Source organism: Grus americana, chromosome 8, assembly GCF_028858705.1.
Source record: "Grus americana isolate bGruAme1 chromosome 8, bGruAme1.mat, whole genome shotgun sequence".
Classification (NCBI taxonomy): Eukaryota; Metazoa; Chordata; class Aves; order Gruiformes; family Gruidae; genus Grus; species Grus americana.
Genome location: NC_072859.1, coordinates 16028324 through 16051925, shown reverse-complemented (window position 1 = coordinate 16051925; position 23602 = coordinate 16028324). Strand labels below are relative to the sequence as shown.

The following is a 23602-nucleotide window of genomic DNA, read 5'->3' as shown; positions in this document are numbered from 1 at the left end:
TGTTTAGACACACTTTTGTAGTGAGTGGTAGCCTTTCAATGGAATGAAAGACTGGAGAATTATACTGGATGCCACCACAGTCTAGGCACTGTTCAAGCTGCACTTGGAAGTCAAATGACATTTTGACTTCATTGTGATTACCTGGGGAGAAAGGTGAGCAAGATCAGATTCAAAGAGCTGCTGTGACTTAATGGAAAACAAACCTAGCAGTAAACTTCACCAGGGCTTTTCTTGATTTTTATTATTTTAATTAATGTCTATTTGAAATTCTTGATAGCATTTTTATTCCTGTCTTAGAATAAACTGAAAAGTACTTAAATGACAAGTATTTTTCAAATAAATAATTCATAAGATACTTAAAGTGGTTATATTTAAATGACCTCCAAAATGAATTCTAGTTTTTTATGATAGAAATACATCAGTTTTCAACAAGATAATCTCCAAAACACATGACACAAAAGTATTCTGAGAGATGTTTTTAGTGAGTGTTTGCTTAAAATTGGAAGAGGTGATCATAAGAGAAAGAGTTGCCTCCTCCCCTAGACCTGACAGACATGGAAAGACAATCAACTCGTGCTGACAAAGACAACACCAACGGGTTCAATCTTGCTGATATTACTGGAAGGAGAAATTTTCTGTTCCTGACTGACTTACAGCTCGTCATCAGGTCATAGTTTGCATGTGGTACATTCACCTCTACCCATTACTGTAACCAAGTTTAAATACAAGCCCCTGCTCCACCAGCCTGCTTTAAAATGCTTTGACATTTCTTTTACTTTCTCTGTTCATTTCCATTCTTTGTTAATCAGATTATGTCTCCAAATTGCTAACTATAAGAGCACCCTTTACTTAATCGTGTTAATCCATACCATTATATGAACCAATATCCCATTTTATCTACCTGCGCCCAGATTAAAACCGCACGTTCTTTCACCCATGCTTGGACAAGCTGGGCCACAGTCATCATCTCTTATTTTTCCTGTATTATGTCTGAGTAGAATTTATGATTTTATCTGAATCACCTTCTGACATTCGCCTTTGGTAGCCATCAGTAAGACTTGATAGCTTAACAGCTATCGGTTTGTTCAGAAAATCACTCATCTGGGAAATGAATTATTTCAACTGAACATAATCTATATGAGCTTTGATGTAAACAGCAAATGCAGAGTGTTCAACGACAGCAGTTTAGCTATTAATCTAATTACAGGCTAGTAAAACAGGAGAATATAGCCGATTGCATTTCTAAAGGCCTGTACAGACCAGCAACAGTTAATGATGTTTTGATGGTTTTCTAGGAGTTTGGAACAAATACTTGGCTTTTTAGTCTGAGAGCAATGCTGGACATTTCTGTCTGATGCTTGGGGGATTCAGCCAACTAACAGATACATTTGGTGAAGAATCTCATTCTAGTCATGCCCTCCCTTCCTAATTTCCCTTTTCACTGTTTTGTCGTCTTTGCCTGTTCCTCAGGGAACCGAGTGATTGATAGCCTAATCCAATGACTGTATTACAGCTGCCTCAACTTGGACTCTTTTCCTTATCATTAGCAGTTAGCCTATGGTTAAATTCACAGCTCACTGCTTGGTACAGCCCCTGAGATTTAAGGGTCTGGCCTTTAGAAAATATTTAACATAAAATTGAAATCTTGACATACTGAGAATTCAGTTCTCCGCAAGGCTTCTTTAATTAATCCAATGTACTGTACCATTGTTCTATATGAGGCTGTGACATGGTGAACTGTTAGTGAAGCTCACAGAGATGTGTAATTCTAAATTAAACACTCACTCACATGTACCTACACTGCATTTGTTTCCCAAGTACATGCGCATGAATGTGAAAATTTAAATTCAATCCGTAACAATAATAAAACACAAACCAATTACGCTTCAAGAGTAAAGACTTTTCATTCATTTCAGGCTCAGAATGAGCTTTTTTCAAAGTAACAGGAGGAGAAAACACAGCTTTGTTCAAATGCTGTGTGTAAAGGCTTGCTTCATTTTTTTTCCAGGACTCATTTAATCTTTTGGTGAACGAAATCAATTATGATCATTTTTAATCAAGTACAAACGGCACCTGTGCTAAAAGTGTAAAGCATTTTCTTTGTGGGGAAGAAATTGGCTAAAAAATATTAAAAGTGGAAAAAATATGCTTAGTTGTCTGACCTTATCTGGAGAATAATACTTATTTTTAAATAGCTATGGGAAGGATGTAGACCTTGATCTATGCTGTAAACCTTTGCCCTACTTCCAGTCAGTCGATGAGCTGCAAGCTTCTATGAAAATGGCAGCTGAGTCCCAGATGAAAAATTATGCATCTCATAAACTGCTATTCTGCTGAAATGTCAAGCTATGGCAGGGCTGTACCTCAAACTCAGCACTTGGCATTTTCCTTCTGTCTGCTTTGTTGCCATGAAGCAAACATGAACAGTGAGGATTTGTGTAGGGCAGGTAGCAGGCGAGCTCCCTGTCAAAAATCTATTATTAGGGCTCTGATCTCTGCTGCACAGACCAGTGACGGCAGAACACTAAGAGAAATCAGACTGCTGCAAGGACACCGCAGAAAACACTCTTTGTGAATCCTGACATAATATATGCAAATAAGGGCTTTTAATGGCTGAGCTACATTTAACAGAAATAATAAAACAAAATTAAAATTGTACTATGGCATATATTTGTTTTTCACTCCTATCCACACTGTTTTATAAATATATGTTAACGTAAATAGTCTTTAACTCTCGGTAAATATTTATACTAAACAGAAGTGCCAACGCATACATAAATTTTGTTTTGTTTCTAATGATGGGCAGCTTTTCATTCATTTCTGTTGACCAAAATCCACACTGCACAGTCACTGAGAGAACTGTGATTAGGAAAGTTAATATTCTTAGGTATGGGGTTTTTTTCCACTTTTCTTTTAATGATGTGTCATGAATTTAAAATTAAAAGGCAGCCCTTATTATTATAACTTCAACTTTTCCTCCTTCAATATAAGTCATACATTTCAGATTAGAATATATGCCCCTATTAATAATGTCAATTATTCATATAATGTATACATTTTATTTAATGAAATAACACCTGCAAAGCATTCCCTTAGAGGTCAAAATTGCTGTCTGACAGTGGTTTTTTGTAAAACAGACAGCTCCACTAACTTAGTTCAAAAGAAACTAAAATTAACTGCCTCTGCTGGTTTCCAACAATAATACAGTCCCACATTTAATGACTGAACCTGCTATCTAGGTATGTTCCTTCTGACATCGCTTTTGGTCAGCTATGAAGTTATAACACACAACTCTCTGAATCTCTCTTGTTCTAGAAAACATACAAACATACGTACTCGAAAATGCTATACAATATATTTGTGCAAATAATGCCAATATACTACAGAATGTAATAACTGGACAAAGCAATAACAGCACATAGACATGAGGTGTTTGAACTACTACTGTAAAATACTGCAATATTTTTGCAAAAAGCATTAAAAGAATACATAGTGAGTGCACCGTAGAGAGATTTGCTTTTAACCTAAGTTTTTTGCTAAGTCCAGTGTATGGTTTTATAAATTTATCCCCTAAGGATCTGGCTTCGAGACAAAAAACAAAGAAACAAACAGATGACAAAGAACAAAAAACCATGGAAATTCAAATAGAAGCTCTGCTCTATTTTGCCTGCAACAGATATCCTATTGTGCTGCAATGTGATGTGTTTTATAAAACACATCTGGAATATGGAAGCACAGTATGAAAGCTCATGAAAAAGCTTTTTTTTTTTTTAAATTTTAAAATACATTTAAAGGAAACAAAACTTAAGGAAGCATGTAGCTGCTGACGGTATATTAACATTTCTCTGGGAAATCTGGCATCTTATTCTAGTACCTATAAAATATGCATTTTCAAAATAAGTTAGACTTATACAGACTAAAACATCTCTTTCAGAGCCAGAGGTCGTTGTCCCTTGTGAGGATAAAAACCCCCAGCATTAGCTTATTTTCAAGAAACGAATACTCTGCATTGCACACGTATAGGAAGAACTCAGGGTAAAATCTCACATATTCTGTATTCTCAAACTTGAAATACTGCTGGATCAATTCTAAAAGCTCCTTAATGGAAATCAAACTATGTGTCTAATCCTGCAAACACATATGATAGTTATACAGTTTGGGAAGTCACATCTTAATTTTAGTATTTTTCTTCCATCATAAGGGCTTATTTCCTTAACCATGTTTTGGAGGCTTCATTAGGACATTTCCACTTTTTGAGTAATGGGCAGTTCCCGAAAACTTATTAAAAATGGATGAAGACTGGGATCCTCTAAGCACAATGTCCTCTCACGTAACAGTGCCACAGAAATCCGTAGGGCTACCAGAGCCCTTGGGCTTAGCTGAGGCTCCATGGTGCCAATTAGAAATGAATTTTCTTTAGAAAACAACAATTTGTCAAAATTAAAGTGAAATTTTTCCTGTAAATATTTTTTGCACCAGGATAGAGGTAGAAGGTGAAGAAAAAACAGAGAGATTTTAGTGTTCAATAGTTGGAGAGTAAACTTTGAATCCAGGGGACCCAGCTGGGACCTGGGCTCACACCTGGGGTTTAAACCTGGCTCTCCCAAGTCAGGCTCATGTGCAGGTCAGCAGGTTGTGCCAGTATGAGTGTGAATCCCATGAGAGCTGTTTCACTTTGTATTAATAATTCAATATTTGCAGGGAAGTGGAGAAAGAAAGACTAATCCTACAGTCTAGTGGTCAAACATCCACCTGGGATACTGGGATCCTTCTCTCTCAAAACCACCCAAACAGGAGGGTAGGAAGGAGGAAACTGCGGTGCCTCTTACAGCTTTGCAATTTTCAGCTCATCACATTAGATCAAAACAGGAAGGTCACTGCCCGAGCACTGGCTGGGGAGAAAACACTGTGACAACTCAAAGCTAAATGGGGTTTTTTAAAGTACTCTCATTAAGTCCCTCCTCCTTTGAAAGATTTTTTTTAAAAATGGTTTAAAAAACCAGAGACATAAGTCTGTTCTCAAACCACCTCAGGATCCAGCAACGATGACAATAAACTTTTATTATTATTATTTTTATGCATGTTAGACAAACCATAGGAAACTACCTGTCATTTAGTAATTTAAAAGGAATTTAAAAGAAATTCCCTTTTCATTGTCTCTCTTTTCTAGAAAAATGAATGACAATCCTCCTGCATATAGCTGCTTCCACAGGAGGCAGACAAGAAGAGGAAGGAAGAGGAGGCCAAGGGGAAGTCATATATGGAAAACATTTCTTCAGCACATGACCGCGTAGGAGCACAGTTTTGAGCAGTGGAGGACAGGGAAGACTAAGTCAGAATGTCAGGCTGCTGCCAAGGCCAGGCCAGGCCAGGCCATTAAAACACTTTCATTATGTGCTCTTCGATGGAAGCCTTCATCAAACTCAGAGGAGTGAGTTCACACTCACCTGCAGAAGGCAGCCCGCATGCGTGGACGTAGCAAATCTATAAATACTGAAGAACAGCTGTTCTTTAAGAGAACGACTTCCTTGTGACGTGGTCTGTTCCCCGCCACGGGGCGCAGAGCTTCCGCGGCATCGCTGCCAGCCGCCGGCCCCCTCAGCACACGGTGCCCGCCCAGCTGGCACCGGCACCATGGCTCGCCGTCCTCCCCTCAGGGGACAGGGCCCGCCGTCCTCCCCTCAGGGGACAGGGCCCGCTTCTCTACGTGACAGCAGGGGAGCGACCCCTACGCTAGCAGGCAATGCTGCTGGATGTAGGCAGAGCTTCCTGTGAGTTATGTGTAAAGAGAAGGGGGGGAAAAAGATAAGCAAGCCCGGACTGACCTACAATCCTGTTAAATGCAGCACTCCAGAAATAGTCCATTGCCAGCAATTCCTCACGGGCTGGGTGATGCTGAGGGCCACCAGCGTGAGCCCAGGCACGTTTCATCCCTCTGCGGCACACCTGACTGAGGGCACCCTGCGCCCAGGCCCCCAGAGGGCCCGGAGCTGGCGGCCAGGCAGCAGGCGAGCACTGCACCCTGGGGACGGGCCCCTGCCACACGCACTGTGCCTCGCTGCCAAGCGAGCATCAACTCTGGTCCGGAAAAGAACTAAAATCTGCGCAACTGGAAAAAATCCAGAAAGCGAAATACGGCTTGGCTACGCGCTGTATTTGCTCTAGGTCTGTGCACTAGAGAACATGACAAACCGGCTGTGCTTTGGTAAAACACAAGGAAAATGGAGCAGGCTTATTGCTTCTATAACAGCGCTGACTTTCACTTAAAAAAATTAATTGTCTCTTGAGAGGAATTATTTGAAAAAAACAACAAAAATGTAGTGACTCTATCGGATAATAAAATAGAACAAGAGGTTTAAGCACATCGAAATAGAAACCCAATACTTTACACTACGAAGTGACTTTCATGCCAGGACCACAGAGCAGTTCCCAACAAGCCCGTAGGCATTGAAGTGGTGTTACTGCCATGTCACGGACCGCGGAGGTAAAGCACGGAAAGGTCAAGTGTCTGGCTGCGGGCCACGCGGCTCAGCCCTGGCACGGCCGGGCACAGACCTCAGAACTGTGGCCATCCCGCCCCTCGCTCTGACAAGATGACACGCTCTCCCATTTTTTGGCTTCTTGTAAGCATTAAAATTGCTCTCCTGCTTTCGTAAATTTGTATACTGCTATACCCCGATGGCTGAGCAGAAAGTAGTGCAATGTGTTGTGGAGCCTATTGACTTTATTGGCTCTGTGGCTTTCTTTTGTGCAATGACTTGTGGGATTGGGACCTAGTGATGGCGATTATAAGCAAGAAACCTTTATATATTTGTCTGTAACAATATGCTCTTTCAAAACATAGTAAATTGACAGCACTTCCAGTAGTTTTCATGTTTTTTAAATAACCAGATTTGCATCACAGGTAACGGTGTATCCTAAAATAACATTTTCTATTTCCTCTGATACATGTAAAACTTCAGGAAAAAAACCACATTTTTATACTTATACACATACACACATATACATAAAAATAAAATAAAGACCTTATCCTCAGGTCCCACTTATAACAGAATTATAAACCGCAGAAATGCTGGTACATCCTCCCTAATGGCTGAGCGTCCAGGTGTCACTGTAATTTACACTACATACATGTTTCAAATTTGTAACGTAAGAGACACACTTTTCATAATGCAGTCATTTTATAGATTTTATTAGACAGACTTATGGTAGGAAGGAATATTCAGAAATTGCAACTTAAATGAGAAAATGTGAATGGTGTTACTTATATAAAATACTACTGCAATAGTTCTTTTATTAATTTTTAATGCACAGCACCCACTGTGACCTCCTTTATTCTTTTCCTGTCAACATGGCAGGCTAGAGAAATTGAAATGGGCTGTAGCTGTTCTCTTCTTGTTCCCCTCTTCCTCCCATTTTGCATAATATTAAAATATAAAATCTTATTGGACTGTCACTGTGAAATAATCATTATGCAATAGGCATAACGATTTTTTCTGATTGTTATCTCTTCCTTACTTTTCAGCTCTAAAAAATTCCAAATTCCATGTAGTTATCTAAGGCAATAAGGCAATTTTCCACTGAATACACTTGTCTGAATTAAAGTTTGTTTAAAAGTTATCTTTTGCTACATTTCTTACGGTTCTCTAAGGATAATACCAGCCACATAAAATAAAGCATTTTTTGCCTGTCTGGCCTCCTCTGATTATGTTTTTGGGGTGAGGTAGGAGGCGGGTCTGATAAAATAGTGTTTGACACAAGCAGGAGGATGCTATTGCTTCTGTTATGTATATTTACTGCTACGTCTATCACCAAGGAGACTAATCTCCATACCAGTAAAGTCAAGAAGCTTGCAGTATTGTCTTTGCAGGGCCAAGTTCATGTTGTCACAGCAACAGAGTGCACAGGGTCAATAGATTAATACATTAGTGTGCACAGGCACTGAGCTGGAGTGTAAAAGTTTTGCTGCCAGTTTTAAAATTAAACTGTGAAACAGGACTAGGAAATATGTTCTACACAAGATATTCTTGTATATCTCAAGGAATAGGCTACAAAAATATACATATATTTGCCTAATACAGTCTATCATTTTTACCACAGTGGGAAGAGGAGGAAATAACCTCCTTGGAAGAGGTGCACTCGGTGGGAAGGAGGGAGGAAGGCTGGAGTTCAGGCTATGAAACATACACTGCGTTTGGACTGTTGATATTTCCCCTGCGATGCCCTTTCATTAGCCTCTGTCTAACGTGGGGCCTGACAATTGTGACAGAATGAAAAATTTGAGGAAAAGCGAGGGTCACGAGAGAAGAGATTTCCTTCCCTCTCCAGTGACCCCATCACAGTATTCTGATGCAGCGCTTTACCATTAAGGAAAGGGCAACCCAAGAGCCTTCACACTTAATCTGTTCCATCTGTCACGACTATTAGAAACATTGACCAGCAGTGAGCTTTAAGGACTTGGTGCGACTGCAGACATGATATTCTAGCCCACTACAAGGACCTCCTGATGTTTTGAAAGCCTCCAAGGAAGTGCCATGCATCAAAAAGGGCAACACCTACCTGACATGCCACCATATGTGGTCCTCAGTCCTCTACCAACTGCTGGCCAAGGTGTGCTGTCTGCTTTCAGTCCCATCAGTCCTGACACAGTGTTGGTGGCTGTAACGCCATCTGCGCCACCTGTGAAAGAAAAGGTCAGTCACTTTTTGTTAAATCATGCGTATAAGAACAAGAGAGGAAAAAATACAACAGGAAAAACTGTGAAACTGTGAAATAACTAGAAATTCAAATAAACAGCTGAAGACAGAAAGCAACAAACGGTAAGGGGATGCGCAGAAGGGTCCTTAAGACCAACCCTGGGCTGGTAAATTTAACGCTAGCTTCACGGCAGGCTGCCTCAGTTGCAGGAGCTGTAAGGGCTACAAGCCAGCACGTGGGAAACACTGGGGCTGGCAGGCAGATCTCTGCCCTTCCTTCAGCTGCGTGGGGCAGAACCTGCTACGGTGGTTGTTCAACACCCGGAGGTGCCCCAGCACATGGGTCTCCTCCTCCAAGCTTGTGAGGGGCAAGGTGAAATGAATGATGTGACAGAGAAATGGTGACCACGGTTCCAAGTGATGAATTAATACACCTACTTGCAAGCTTAATTTCCTTCCATGTTGTACTTTAAGCTCTATACACACCTTCAAATGGTGTATTTCTGGTTTCTCAGGAGACACATGCCATTTTCACTACTAAATGTACGTATAGGGGAATTTACAGTGGTATGGTAAACATATAAATGTGACAGAAATAGAAGCGTGCAAACACATGCACAAACATATATGATTTACTGTTAACAGTCTAATATAGTTTTCATATATTGCTATATTCTAGAATCATAGACAAAATTAGGAAGCCTTCAATCACTGTGCTTACGCTAAATACATCAAATAAAGTATTTTCGTATTAGTTTCTGATGTTATTTGTTATTATTCCAGCAACTCCCCTATCTTCCCCCATCCAGCAAATTAGTAAATCTGCACAGCTTGTCGGTTACCTTCTTGCGCAGCCATCGCAATATTCACAATATCAGTGACATTTGGGGTCAGCTTGGCAAAGAAAGGAATCTGAACAGCTTGTCTAACCCAGCGACAGATGTTCCGTACCAGCTCTGGATCCTGTTCAAATAGGTCAGATAAATATAGAACATAATTAAAAGTAATAGGAACAAAAGGTATATCAAGGAAATAGAAAACTTTGCTATAAGTGGCTATACTGCGATTTTGTGAAATTACACATCAGGACTGAACCTCTTCTCATTAGTTAACTTATTTCAGACACATTGAGTAACTGCAAATCCATTACAGAAAGGTTAGTTCATGAAAAAAGGAAAATTTGCCTTTTTTTTTTTTTCTTCTCCAAAAGACAAAGATATCACAAAATGTTCCCTTCCCAAAGAGGGGAAAATATCAATTTGGATGACAGAGACTTTCTTTACCCATTTATTTGAAAAATTATTTTTCAGTTTTAATGACTCGCTCTATGTAAGGTATATTGAAAATAACCAGTATCCTATAAAATAACGTGAACCCGGAGCATTGGCTGATCGCACCTCTATCAGCACAACAAGGATGAGTTGAGGTTGCAGGGCTATCAGAATGCAATTCAGCATTTCTGAACTCTCCTCTGACTTCAGAGAATAACCTGGGATGGCCATAGTGTAAATGAAAGATCAAAATCTTCTCTGTTAAAGCCAGAAATCGAAATCTTCAAGTGTTGGCTTTTCCTGATTCCAGGCATTTACTTCCCTTATGGAATACATCTCATGTAGACAGTAATCAGCTGTCCTTTCCACTGAAATCAGCTCAGTGGAACTAACCTTCTGCGTCTGGCACATAAAACGGTTATTGTTCAATATAATTCTTAGGGTATGGGTGGTTGCTTTCTTCTGTTGGCTATTGATAATGCTCTTCAACAAATACCTTAAAATTTGCAATACTGATGCATATAGAACATGGTGTGTGATCTGGTTAAAAATTGAATGGTGCTATTACGAGATTTAGTACAAGTATAACCTGTGGGTAGGATAATTGGTACCGCAGCAATTATTTACATTTACTAAATCTTTATCACTCTCTCAGATAATTAAGTCTGTCATATATGAATAATTTTCTCCCATTTGGATGTTGTAAAAACTCAGAAAGCTGCATTGCTATGTAGTAGCTGAAAATGGGATGAGCCTAAATGAAGTTTAGTTTAAAACAATCCAGTGGACACCAAGGTTGTCTGTCTAGTGAACACACAGGAAATATATCCCCTTGTTGGTTTTTCTTTTTACACCAATGGTTAAATACAAACAAAAATCCCCACAGGCTGTGTTCCTAGAAAGTGCACAGTGCTAGACATGAACAGTAACCCCCTGAGACCTAGCTGTGCCATTCCAATAAAAACGGTGATCTCCCCGCCCATGCCGCTGCCATGAAATATGTACGAACGCTGCACTGGCCGTATGAAAGTAGCTGCATCTTCAACTTTCATTTCTGTTTTGAATTTCCTTGAGGTCCAATGCAGAAATGAGAGACCCTTGAGAAGACATGAATTGTATATCCTTTATGTTAATTCTTCTCCTTAGAAATCCTTGTAATAATGTTCAGGATGTTGGCACCACATAACTCATTATGCTGACTTCATCATGCTTCTAGTGCTGCCATGAAAATTCTTACTCCAACCCACGCTAACACTTAAAAAAATACAATTATTTTAATCCACATTGAATAACTTATTGGGAGATCTCTTTCATTCATATAAACTCAATTTCTATCCAACCTAAGACAATTTAACTAGTTTCTCTTTCTTAATAAATGATAATTTGACCTTTTTTTCCCCAAAAGACCTTCATTTTGCATCAGTTCTGCTTCTCCCACACCAAGATTAATGCAACAAATGCAATAGATGGGTCTTCAGTTTCTCAAGCTAGTAAACACTTTAAATATCTGATTGCATGGCACATGTTTAGACAAAGCCCTTTTGAAAGGCTCACTTGTATCAGTCTTGGAAACCTACCCATTTTCGGTACCCATACAACCACAGGTAACTTAATAGGAAAATAATTTGAAAACTCAACTGAAGGAGGTGAATTCACACAAGAACATAACTTTCAAGAAAGATTTAAGTGATTAGAAATACAGAATTCACTTCTAAGTGCAATCATTGACTAATGAAATTATCCCAATTTGCAATGCAGTTCAAAACTTAAGATTTCTGAGAATATTAATTTATCATATTCAGCAAGTTTTAAACTCAGGTGCAAATTTAACAAGGTGGCACCAAAAACTGGGTTTAAAGAGGCTATGTACAGGCTTCATTTTGCCTAATTCATTTTGCTGATTCAAGGCCTCCCATCTACTTGGATTTCTGAAAGATTGACCCCAATTTACAAATTGCATTTATCAGAGACTGGATTTATAAAACATTGAAGGATGAGCATATAACTTGTAAAAGAATGAATCTTGAGGCCCGTAAATCACATTACAAAAAATACCTGTCACTGCTAATACAACATAAATATCTTTTTTACCCCAATCCAACTTTATGAAAGTGCCTGCAGCTTTTATCATTGATAAAGTGTTGATGAAGCCTGCATAGTTAAGAAATATTTTCTAAATGGCTTGATATGTAAAATGTTATTAGCCTTAAAAACAGCTGGACATTTGCATTCGCAAAATCAACAATATGAACTAACTAAAATATTATTCTGCTTAATGTAGTGCAGGATTTTAATGCTTTTGGTTCAAAGTCTATCATGTTGCTATAAATTATCTTCTATTACGCATAACTACGTTTGTTAGTTCTCTCATTAATGATGATACAGTGCGATTGTTACGGAATGCGTAGCATAATATTGCTCTGTGTGTCAATCCAGAAGAACGAACAAATGCTTCAATGGATTGTAACACCCATTGGTAGCACACTTCGTTTATCTGCTGGTTTTTTGTTTGGTGGTTTTGGTTTTTTTTTTTTAAAACAAATGCCATCTAAATAGAAGCTTGGTGAAATTATCATCAGCTAAAACATAATATTGATTCATGCACTGTACCTACAGGAATCTGTTGGTAATTTAATACCATATAAAGTCTCTTTTGGTATGAGATGTACATCAGTGTGTCTTCTGTCTTCCTGTTCTTAATCAAATATTGCTTGTTTATTCCAAAGGCACAGGAGACTTGAATATTACAGGGGTTGTCTCTTTACTTCCCTAAGCAGCAGTACAAAATCATTTTTCCTGAATATTCATTATAGCCTTGGGCTAGATGGAGCTTTTAATCCTAACTACTCATTGCCAATGGGTAGATATACTAGAGGAAAAACAACCATCCACCTTTTTTTCTAAATGATCACATGATAAGCATAACTACAACCATAACTATAAGAGTAAGTCCTCAGAAATTAAAGCAGCAAGTTGTCTACTGATTGCATTTGGCATCGGTAATGAGATGAATCCCACGTCCTCTCACCCCCAAGGCAGATACATCCTGCATGTTTAAAAAGGAGTGCGAAAATGCTGTGCGTAGAGTAGGTCACCCCTCCTTGTGTTCCATGGAAAGAAACAAAACCATGAAGAGATTATCACAGAAATGTCTGGCTGTAGATTTTTCAAATTTGGGAAATTTTTACTATGATCTATTTTCAATGTTCTTGCAGTGTTTTTGCATTATCCTGTTGCTGCACAATCTTTGTACTGTATCCAGAACACCTCTCTGAGATAGGGAAGTACTATTATACCTGTTTAATAAATGCAGACAGGACAGTCAGATAGACTGAGGTGCACCTCCTCAAACTCACCTTGTTTTGGTACCAAGTCATTTGCATAATGATCTGGAAAGCTTTGTCTGGCAGAAAACTGCACTTGATTTTTCAGAATACCTTAAACTATGAGATACTTTCCACATTAACAAAAGAAATATTTTTAATACTAGAATTTAATCAGTTTTTCAGAGTATTTCAGTAATGCAAAAGATAGAAATACAATTACTTTAGGGTAACGAACATGCTTTTCTTGATTATGCAAACAGTCCTTGGGAAGCACATATGTGTGAGTGTACGCACATATGTATGTGTGCATATATAAAGAATACAAATGTCAGGCTGAAAGATGTCATAAAAATAAACCTGTTACAGAATTTCCCCCAAGAACTTCAGAAGGAAGGTTACCACTCAGTAAAGCACATTAGCTGAACTTGTCTAATTAGTGCTACCGAAAATGGACCATACCGTGTAATCTTCACTCCACCCCAATTACTATAATGGTGGCAGTTCTGTCTCACTAAGAACAGGGTATGCACTTGTGGAAAGTATAAAAAGATAACTCTTCTCAGACAGAATCCTCATTTTACATATGTATGAAGGCTTTCTTACATAGAACTACTGGAGTTATCATTACAGGTCATGCTGATGATTTGTGCAAGTCCATTATCCTGACTGTGATGATGGGAAGTTCTAGATGGCACAGAGAATGATGCAAGATCCATTAGGACCTTGCATGTAAAGTCCTTAAATCTCATCTATCACTGACTACGATGACCTAAACAACAAAGTTTCAGAAATTAAAATACTTTATTCTATTTAATGCGAGCGTAAGTCTGATCTTCCTCATAAACCTCAAGTCTTTGATGGCCACAAAACTATTCTCATATATATCTCTTGCCAGTGACTTTCATGGCTAAATCATACATTATGTCAATGCATTTGCAATTTTAAATACTGATACTAAGTTACAGAGGACTTATTTTGTGTTTGTATTAATTTAACGCCCATGAAGCTGACATGGCATTTCTTATATATGGTTAGTAGGCAAGTGGCACCGAGTCCCTCACCGGTCCGTTCTTCTGGTGACAGATTTTCTTTCTGTACTGGCCCTTAAGAAAAAAATCTTGTATCTCCCTTACATCCATTATCATTGAAGGAATTTTTAATATGAAAATTCTACAGTTAACTTCCTTATTCTGCACAGTAGATACATTTTCCAAAATAGTTTGGGTAGCTATGGGAAAAGGAGGGAGTGCTTTTATGTTCGGGAATTACGTAGCCTAAGAAAAACTTTATAAGTGAGAATTTGCAAGATTTGGCTTTTAAATTTAATTAATGTAGTATTATCACTTTACTGTTTCATTCAACAATAGCCTACAAGGGAAGAGTTAAACCTATCTTCAGTCAAACGGCTGTCTGAGAGCCCACGAGGACTCAAATGCACCCTCGTCTGAAAAACAAAAAAGGAGAAAAGAATCTTTCCCCGTCTGCAGATAACCTGCACGCGAGAGGCAGACTGTGCCGGGCCGTGCTGCCCTTGCCTTGTGAACGCTACAGCGGCACCACCTGCCACAACCTGCGGTGCAGGAGGCAGGGGCAGGACACGCTTCGAGCAGCTTTAGAAAGTGAGTAGTGATCATTTCTACAGATTCCTCACCTATTCGGTGTGTAGGTCTGGATCTGTATCTTTTACAAAGATCCCACAGATGTTCTGAGGACTTGTTGGCCTGATAAGCTGATAGTTTAAATGCTTTTGATATGTGTCTATCATGTATCTCTTTTTCAGATCAAACATGGATCCAGAATTCCATTAGGAAATAAGAATTAAAAAAAAAAAAAAAATCTCTGTGTGTGAAGAGCTACTGTTTTGCTGTTCCTTCAAACATGAAGAAAATGTATGGGAATTTCAGCTTAAAGCACTGCAAATTAGTATCTTTAGCATTCACCTCTTTTTTTTTTCCTTTTTTCCATGTTACTATTGATCTTTTCCCCAGCTATCTTTTCTCCTTCCTCCTATGAGATGTCCAACATTGCCATGAAACTATCTCTAAACCTGCCCAAAATTTCCACAGCACCTAACTATAAAATTGCAGTCAATCACTGTAGCAAAAGAGACACCATTTCCGAATCTCATGGTTAATTTTACTACCTTCTCACATCCTAGAAAGGGGCAGTTTAGGTTGTGTATTTGTCCCATTTCAAACTTAATTAAAGTTAACAATTTGTTTAAAGCCTGTCAAATTAAGGGAAGGAATTCCCAGGACAGAAGACAAATAACTCTCTACTACTCATCTGGAGTAAAAAATGCTTCCTCATTTCTCAGGAAATTTGACAGCTTTTGGTCAACATCTATTGACCGCAGCTGTCAAAAAGAAAGAAATGAGGCAGTTTAACCTACGGCAGGAATAACAGTTTTAACAGTTGTATGTGAAGCTATCTATATATATTAGGAAAAAATTCAAAAAATGCCTAAATGACTTCAGAGGCTTTGGGTCAGCCTGGTCAACCCCACAAAAATGTAGCTGCTGGAAGAGAGCTTATATCCTTCTGGCTAGAATCTATGATACGATGTGATGTGAAACCAATGCCACAAAATAAACTTTTAGAGATAATGACAGTATGTGAATTTATGCCTCTTTTTCAGTCAATACTGTATTGCCTTTTGGTGTGAGATCCAAAGTGCACTGAAGGTAGTGGAAGCTTTTTCCATTAGTTTAGCAAAAAACCCAACCCAAACCAAAAAAAACCCAAAACCCCAAACGCTACAATATCTCATTAGGCATCTTCAAAAAACTGGTACAGGAAAACCCTATTCAGGATAAAAAAATCAAAAATGTCCGTAAATGGATAATTTCATATCTTGTTCTGGGAGGACCAAAATGTTTAATTCCATTTGAGGCCTTCAGCTTTTATTAATTAACTTGCACTTTGAAATAAGAGGTCTTTTCAATATGAAGAGAGGTTGTAGGGTTTCCAGGTTTTTCTGAAGAATTTCTAAAAAATCATTGATTCGTATGAGAAGAATTAAGCAAGGTCCACATAGTTACCAGTTAGCCACTACCATAGCAACGATATGTACTGTGACTATTGCTCACTGGTTTAATTCAAGGATATACTTCTTTTCTACTCTCTTACATACTCTAAAATGCTCCCTTCTTTTTTTAAAAAAAAAAAAAAATCTTTTAAAAGAAGTCTACTGGGTAAATCAAGACATTTATGTTATGTCTACATAGTAAGTGTTCTCTTAATAATTTCAACAAAAACTGTAATATTTTTAAACTGAAGTTATATCATATGGGTTATATAGCCAAACATATACTACTAGTGAAACAAGCACAATTTTGCTTACAAAATACTGCAGATTAAGATGCAGAAGTATAGCCTAGAAAATTTCCATTAGCTTTCTCAGCCTACATTTACTCTTTTCGTTATAGTCTTTTCACTCAGGCAAAAAACATTACCACTTGAAAACCATGTAAAGACTATATTTATATTTTTTTATTTTAATTTAATTTTTATTTTCTTTATATTTCTAGGGAGTAATGACTCCCAATTTATAGATGTTTTTGCCAAAGTAAAAATCTAAGCAAGAGTCCAGAGACTTGATTCAACTTTTTTTTTTTATTATTATTTTTTATTTTTACTATTTCCTGTGGTAAATTATAAGAACTAAAAAAACCCTGCCATCTAGCTCCATTCTTAGATGCTAGGACTTTGTTACTTTAAAGTAAAGCTGCAAACATGGTGTCATGATTTGGTCAGCTGCTCTTCAGATCAGTCACTGCAGGTTCCACTTGGGGGAGCTTAATTGAGAGTCTCGTTTTTTCTAGTGATACCAATGTGTGACTGGACAAAATCAAGTCACTCTGGATTATGTCCATGCTTTGGTCATGGCTGAGCTGAGAAGTCAAAGCTCTGAGACCCTGTCTATACTGGGAGAGATAACAGCAGGCATTGAGAAAAGCTAACATGAGACTATGACACCACTGTGGTTCCTACTTGTCAGAGTTAGGCTACTTTGAAAAACTAAAGAAAAAAATAGGTGCTCTTAAAAAAATGGAACTTTAAATTTAACAGTGTTTAGCCAAGTAAATCTTAAAAGACTCATAAAAGGTTTTGACAGAATCAGATCTCCATCTCCCTTTCCTTTCTTACTCTCATTTGGTATGGCAATCACTACTTCTCCCTTCTCCAGCTCTACAATTACAACCTTTGAAAGAAGTTAAAAGCATAAGACAAACAGCCTTTGATCACCTCTCTCTATTCCAAGTGAAAAAATGGGAACAGCAAGTTGTTTCCTTATTGTAGTACACTACCAGAGCTGCACAAATGAACGACGCTTAACAGTATGTTTAAAAAAACCCCATAAACCCCAACCAAACAAAACCAACACTCCAAAGCTTTTTAACATATCTCATCTAATAGCTGCCAATATTAACACAGGTCAGTATGCAAACTCAAGAATACATTTGTCAAAGTGCTGTGTGGGAGAGCCATTTTGGAGTCTCTATTAGCAACACAGCACTCCTACACCCCTTCTTTGATAATGTGGCACCTAATGACTGAAAAGATAACCAGCGTGAAGACAAGGTCAAAAATGAGCTGGAAATTTTTGATTGACCGGTAGACAGAAGTACAAAACATAGATTTGTGTTGGGAGCCAGAGCAACGATAAGAGGGATGTCAAGATCAAGCACAACTGAGACTTGAAAGGTTTGTGGCTGTCTTTAGTCAGCTTCGCAATTACTCCCTTTTCAGATCACATAAAAGCTTTTTGTTTTCTCCTCAGCACTAAAAGAAAAGCAATTGAATTTATTTTGAAAACTGAGTCTTCTCCCTGCGTAGGTGGTCGAACCATAACATTTTTCCTTATTCCAAATTTGTTTGGTTTTTGCTTTTTTAAAGAAGAAATTTAAAATGTTAAACTAAGTAACCAGAAGAAACATCATTGTTAGAAAACTTCCTGCTTTTAAAATTAACGTGTTGGGGTTTTTTTTAATTGTTATCTTATATGATAGGAAAAGATCTCTTTATGTTTCATTGAGATAGGTCAGTTAAAACTCTAGCAATCACTATTTGCAGCTATTGATTTTAATGCAACATTAAAGGAGTTAGATACAACCATTATTTTCTTTGGTTGTCAGAATAGAGGTTAATAATAGTTGGCCTGCAAGGGTGAAGCACATATTGCCAGTTCAAATTAGCAAATGATTTGTTCCGATACCATTCGGGCCTAAACATTCCAAGTGAAAAATGTGAAACTGCACATTTACGTTTTATAAACTTCTTGGAGATACTAACTGGAAAGATTTATTTGTCAAAGGCATTAGTATATGTACAGTGCTGACTAATAAAAATGCCTTTTTACCCCTGACAGAATAAAATATTTTATCTTGGTTGTTTCTAGCCAACCAAAATAATGTGTCTCATATCACTGTAAAAAAGTGGTATGCAGCATGATTAAACAATATTTCAGCTCTTTAGTTCATGCAGAGGTTACCTGCTAGAAGGCATAAAGGTTTGATTAGGTTTACATCATATATGAAATATTTTAAGGGGAAGCATAGAACTGGAATATGAGTGCTGCAGCTACAAATAGCTTTTTCTTGTGGTCAGGTAGGCAAGCTCTTAGTCCTTTCCTATAATAAAGAGGCAGAAAATACCAAATAATTGAGGAAACCATAAATCTTTGAAACCACCAAACTCGGGAATTTTAAACATACGGTCTGAGAAGGATTTTCCACTCAGTGTTAAAATGATCATCGTGTGGGCCTGTATTCAGATTTGGTCTACTCTACAGAGCAAGCCTCCAGCGCACCAACTTTACTCGGAGGTGAGGCAAAATTAAAAAAGTATGAGCCTAGTCCTGAAAACTCTCATGTAGGCAGTGAAGAGACTAGTTAACACACTGTTAATTAACTTTATCAAATGGTGGCATAAAACCAAAACCACAGAAAGAAAAAGCTATTAATGTGCACTGCGTAGTTAACTTTTATTATGCGCCTAGATGAACAATCTTAAAATATTTTATTTTACCTGCATATAGATACTTGTTGCTGAACATTTCTTTTCCAATAAATGTCTGCTTACCAGACACGATCCGTATGAACGACTGCAACACATTATGCCGCAAGCACCTATCCAAAGGCAAAGCGGCCCACAGGATCTAGACATTTAACCCAAACATTGAACCATGCAGGCCACAGAAATACGCTTCCCTGAGTTTTCTGCATTCCCCTTTCCTGAAAGCTTCTCAGTGCATTCAAATACAATTGCAAGAATAAGTACAGGTTGCCATTTGCTTTTTTAAAAAAATCATAGTTTTCTTTCCTTCTGGGACGCCCTCACTATTTCCTCCATCGCAGTTAGGCTACTGAAGTGTCATTAAAACAGCCCAAATCTTTTTGTTTCTTTTTTTAAACAGCAGCAGGTCACTGGCATTTTGGCTGAACTGACCTTCTTTGTGACATCTGTCATCCATAATGTGAATTCCAGCTGACATGCTTCTATCATAGTGAGATTGAAAATAAGGTTATCCCCAACTTGATTTCACATCTTCATGAATTTCAAGGAAACAGAATCGCTTTTACATTTTCTAAGCAAATCCTTTCTGTAGAGAATGCTTTCCATATAGAAATAAAAAGTCACCACAGATAAACAGTATTTAAAACCTTATTAACAGCCATACCATGTCATTAAAAAGTTTCAGCAAGTTAGTAGTGCTGTTAATATTACTGTCCTATTTATAATCCCTTTTTATTTTACGTTTTGTCTTTTGAGAAATTCAATTAAAAATCTTTCAAAGCAATAACAGTGGATTAAATGTTGTCAAACTGCAATATGAAATTACAAATAGCGTTCTGACAATGAATTTATTAAACTTTGCATCTTAATTCATTTCTTCTTGAGTCTATGAAAAACAGAATTCTTAAGACAAAATACCAATTAACTGTCATACCTCATTATTGTCTCTGTTTACATGTTACAAAAAAATAGAATACATGAGCACATAACTAAAGACATGGAAGAAATCCATTTAAATAGTGACATTTAACCACACCTGAATCCCATGAGGGCAACAGAAAAGGAAATGAATCCTCTGGTACTGGAGGAAGGTGAGCGATGTCACCAACCCAGGAGTGACCACAGTCAGCAAGCTTTTTCTGTTCAGATTTCCAGCAAGATATCTCATGTGTCACTTGTTACTTTGATGGCAGCCCAGCAAAGGGTTTACTTTATGAGGAGGGGTTTAAAGAAGGAGGGAGTGCAAAGAGAAAGGGAAAACCAGGGAAGGTGCAAAACTCATCCAAAGACGTTAAAACAACAAAACTGAACCACAATAAAGGATGACAAGCAGCCACGATCAGTGTGGCAGCCAGGAACGTAAGCCCACGAAACACATCTGGCCTGTGATCAAGCGTGCTTAGATCTCCGTTTGCAGGAGCTGGAGGAGGCCAGCAGCAGCATGCCTCCTCCCTGCACACCCCAAACGCCCTCCCAGCAAAACAACACTCAACGCAGCGCATCTCCGCGCACGCAGAGTACCACCATCACCGCCTGAACCAAGGAATCCTTGTTTCTGAGGAGTCTGCGCCTTGTGACTGAATTTCCTGCGTCTGCCTGAGCTTTTCCCTCAGCTGGACTATTAAGGCTCCTGTTCACATCCATCAGCTCGGGTGGCGGACAATGCCTCTCCCCTACCCCGCTGCCTAGTTTTATGAAACGTACAGAAATTCAGTGTCTTAGAAACAGTTTCAACTCTGAGAAACATGCGTGAAGCAGGTCGTGTGGTTGAAACATGCCCCAAAGCACCGGAGGGCACCGACAGACACGTAGACAGCGAGATCAGCTAGGACTTATCTTCTTGACATCCCAGCCAAATCAGATGGCGGTGGCCAATGCAAGAGAACCGCAAGACACACAAATCCTGAAACTCCACCGCAAACAGCAACACAAACCTCACTTCGATTGTACGGGTTTACACTGGATTTTGGGTGGCAATGTTCCCACTGCTGCTATAGCACAGCGTAACACCACCCTGCTGCACTTTGCATTAATTTGTTGCAGTAACTGATACAGAAGGGAAGAGAGACAACTAATACTGCCTGCAGGACTCAATGAATTATACTTAACCAGCATATTATTGTAGGGTGATAGTAGAATGCCACATGAACACAGATATAATCAAATTCTGTTTGGGGCATCATTTATTTAAAATACTTCAAGCTCCTTGCTGGCAGAGCAACGGCAAATTAGCATGCTATGCTGTGCACTTCAATTAAAAAGCAGCCTCATCTTTCCTATTTCCAAGGTACAGCAGAGCAAATCTAATTGTGCCATGCAGCCAGTTCTCATCTCGCAGAGTAACCAGGGCTTTTGCTTTTTTTTTTTTTTCCTGTTTTCTTTCTAACAGATTTGTCGTCTTCTGAATGAGGCAATGTGGGCTTTTATGAAACTTGTCTCCTAATTGCAGGCAATAAACATGAACACAGCCAGCAGCAGAGGCTGTAGCAAGTACAGTTTACGTAAAATGAAAACAAAGATAAGAAAAGAACCACAAAGCAAGTTCATTTTACATATGATCTGAAGAGTTAAACCACCAGGATCTGAATTTCAGTGCTCACAAGAGACATACGCACACTTCCTTCAATATAAACTAAAAAAGCAAACAATCCCCCAAACCTATAGCTTAAATGCTGAGATAGGCAAAGATTTTTTTTATATTTTGGAGGTTAGAAGGTATGACTAATTAATGAGAAATATTTATAAGCCAGGATGTTATTAACTTTTAAAATATTTGCTTATAGCATAAAGAATATCGGTTCTTGCACTTAAGCTGAGATCTTTGAATATGGGTTTGTTTTTTTAAAAAGTATAGAAGCATCCCCTGTGCTTCGGAAATCTAACTAATGTGTTGCTTTCGACTTGAGATCTCTCCATCATACTGATCATCTCACACCAAGTGAACAGGTGAGTCCTTGTGCTTCCTCTTATCCGCTACTCCTTTCCTATCTCTGGTATAAACAATGCAGCACCTTTGGGCAGGAACCGAACAGGGTGAATCCACAGAACCACCAAAATGTTTGTCTGAATGGACTTCTGCAGGGCAGCTAAACCAAGCTCCGGCTCTGAGCGGGACGAGCGCCAGCACCAGTTGATGCCGTGGCTTTGCCTGCCTGAGCCCTGCAGACTCCAGAGATGCAGAGTACGCAGCCCTGCTAGACAACAGGTTCCTCTGCTGCATCCCCTCTCGGTGAATTTTTTTCCTGATGCCCACCCTGAAAAGTTCAGCCCACCATTTGTGGCCATTGCCCCTTGCTCTATCATCTGATACCACAGAGAATCATCTTTCCCACTTCGTAGCTACTCTTCCAGCATCTTTGTTACTACCTTTAAGCAGGTGTAGGCTGCTCTTTTCCTCCCTCCGTTGTTTTTCACTCCCCATTAGTCCAAGTAGACTCACTGGGATTTTTGAAGACATTGGATATCACTCGTCCCAGTTGGTCTTATTCTAATAATTCTAGGTATATGCAGATTACACTTACTAGACCTGGGCTTTCATCTGAACAACAAAGAATGACACAAAACTTAGCAGGAATGCAAAATAAAACCCAGATTATTGACTCAAATCAACTATTTACTCATGCTCACCAGAGCAGCTGGAGACACTTGTTGACTTTTGGACCAAAACCAAAAAGCCAAACACTTAAATTCGTTGATTTCACATCACAGTAATGGTTCTGAATATTTAATGCCACTTTTTAGAAGGATAAATTAAAAAAAAAATAAATTAAAACATCTTTGCATGTTTTCCAGTGAAGAGACAAAAAGTGCCCCACAAATACACCACTATAAGTTAGACATTGAAATGTGAGTGCTACCATCTCAGATGATTGATTGATTTTTTATTTTCATGATTTTATGCTATAATTACTACAGTAATGAACTATAGTGGGAAAATGATACTGTTGTTTTTTAATAATCTGCTGCTCACCATGTTGTCTTTATGTTTACTAGTAAATGTTTTGCACACTTATGTTACCTGATTCAAAGAAAATCCATGCATTAATGCTGTTAAACCTGATGATGGAAATTCTACTACAATTTTTAATGATATCCAACTTTTATACAGTTGCAGACTGTTATGAAGGAATACAAACCTTAACTTTATTATCATTAATCAGCATTAGTAAATAGAATTGACATTTTATACAGAACCAGCTTTAAGTAACTTATTGGCAGCAATACAGATGCCTCTTAATATTACCCTCTGGCTAGCTACGCTGTTTGGGCGCCAGAGTGTCTGCACTAATGA

At 38.4% G+C, this 23602-nt stretch overlaps 1 protein-coding gene across 3 annotated transcripts in view; it reads right to left on the bottom strand.

The window, feature by feature from the left end:
- Positions 1 to 23602, bottom strand: part of DPYD (dihydropyrimidine dehydrogenase) — a 360787-nt gene that overhangs the window by 85946 nt on the left and 251239 nt on the right. For all 3 annotated transcript variants that reach the window (XM_054833661.1, XM_054833664.1, XM_054833663.1), the window contains exons 17-18: positions 9539 to 9659; positions 8560 to 8679 (exon numbers count right to left, since the gene is read on the bottom strand). In XM_054833661.1, the coding sequence (XP_054689636.1) occupies positions 8560 to 8679; positions 9539 to 9659 (241 nt within the window). The remainder of the gene's footprint in view (positions 1 to 8559; positions 8680 to 9538; positions 9660 to 23602) is intronic.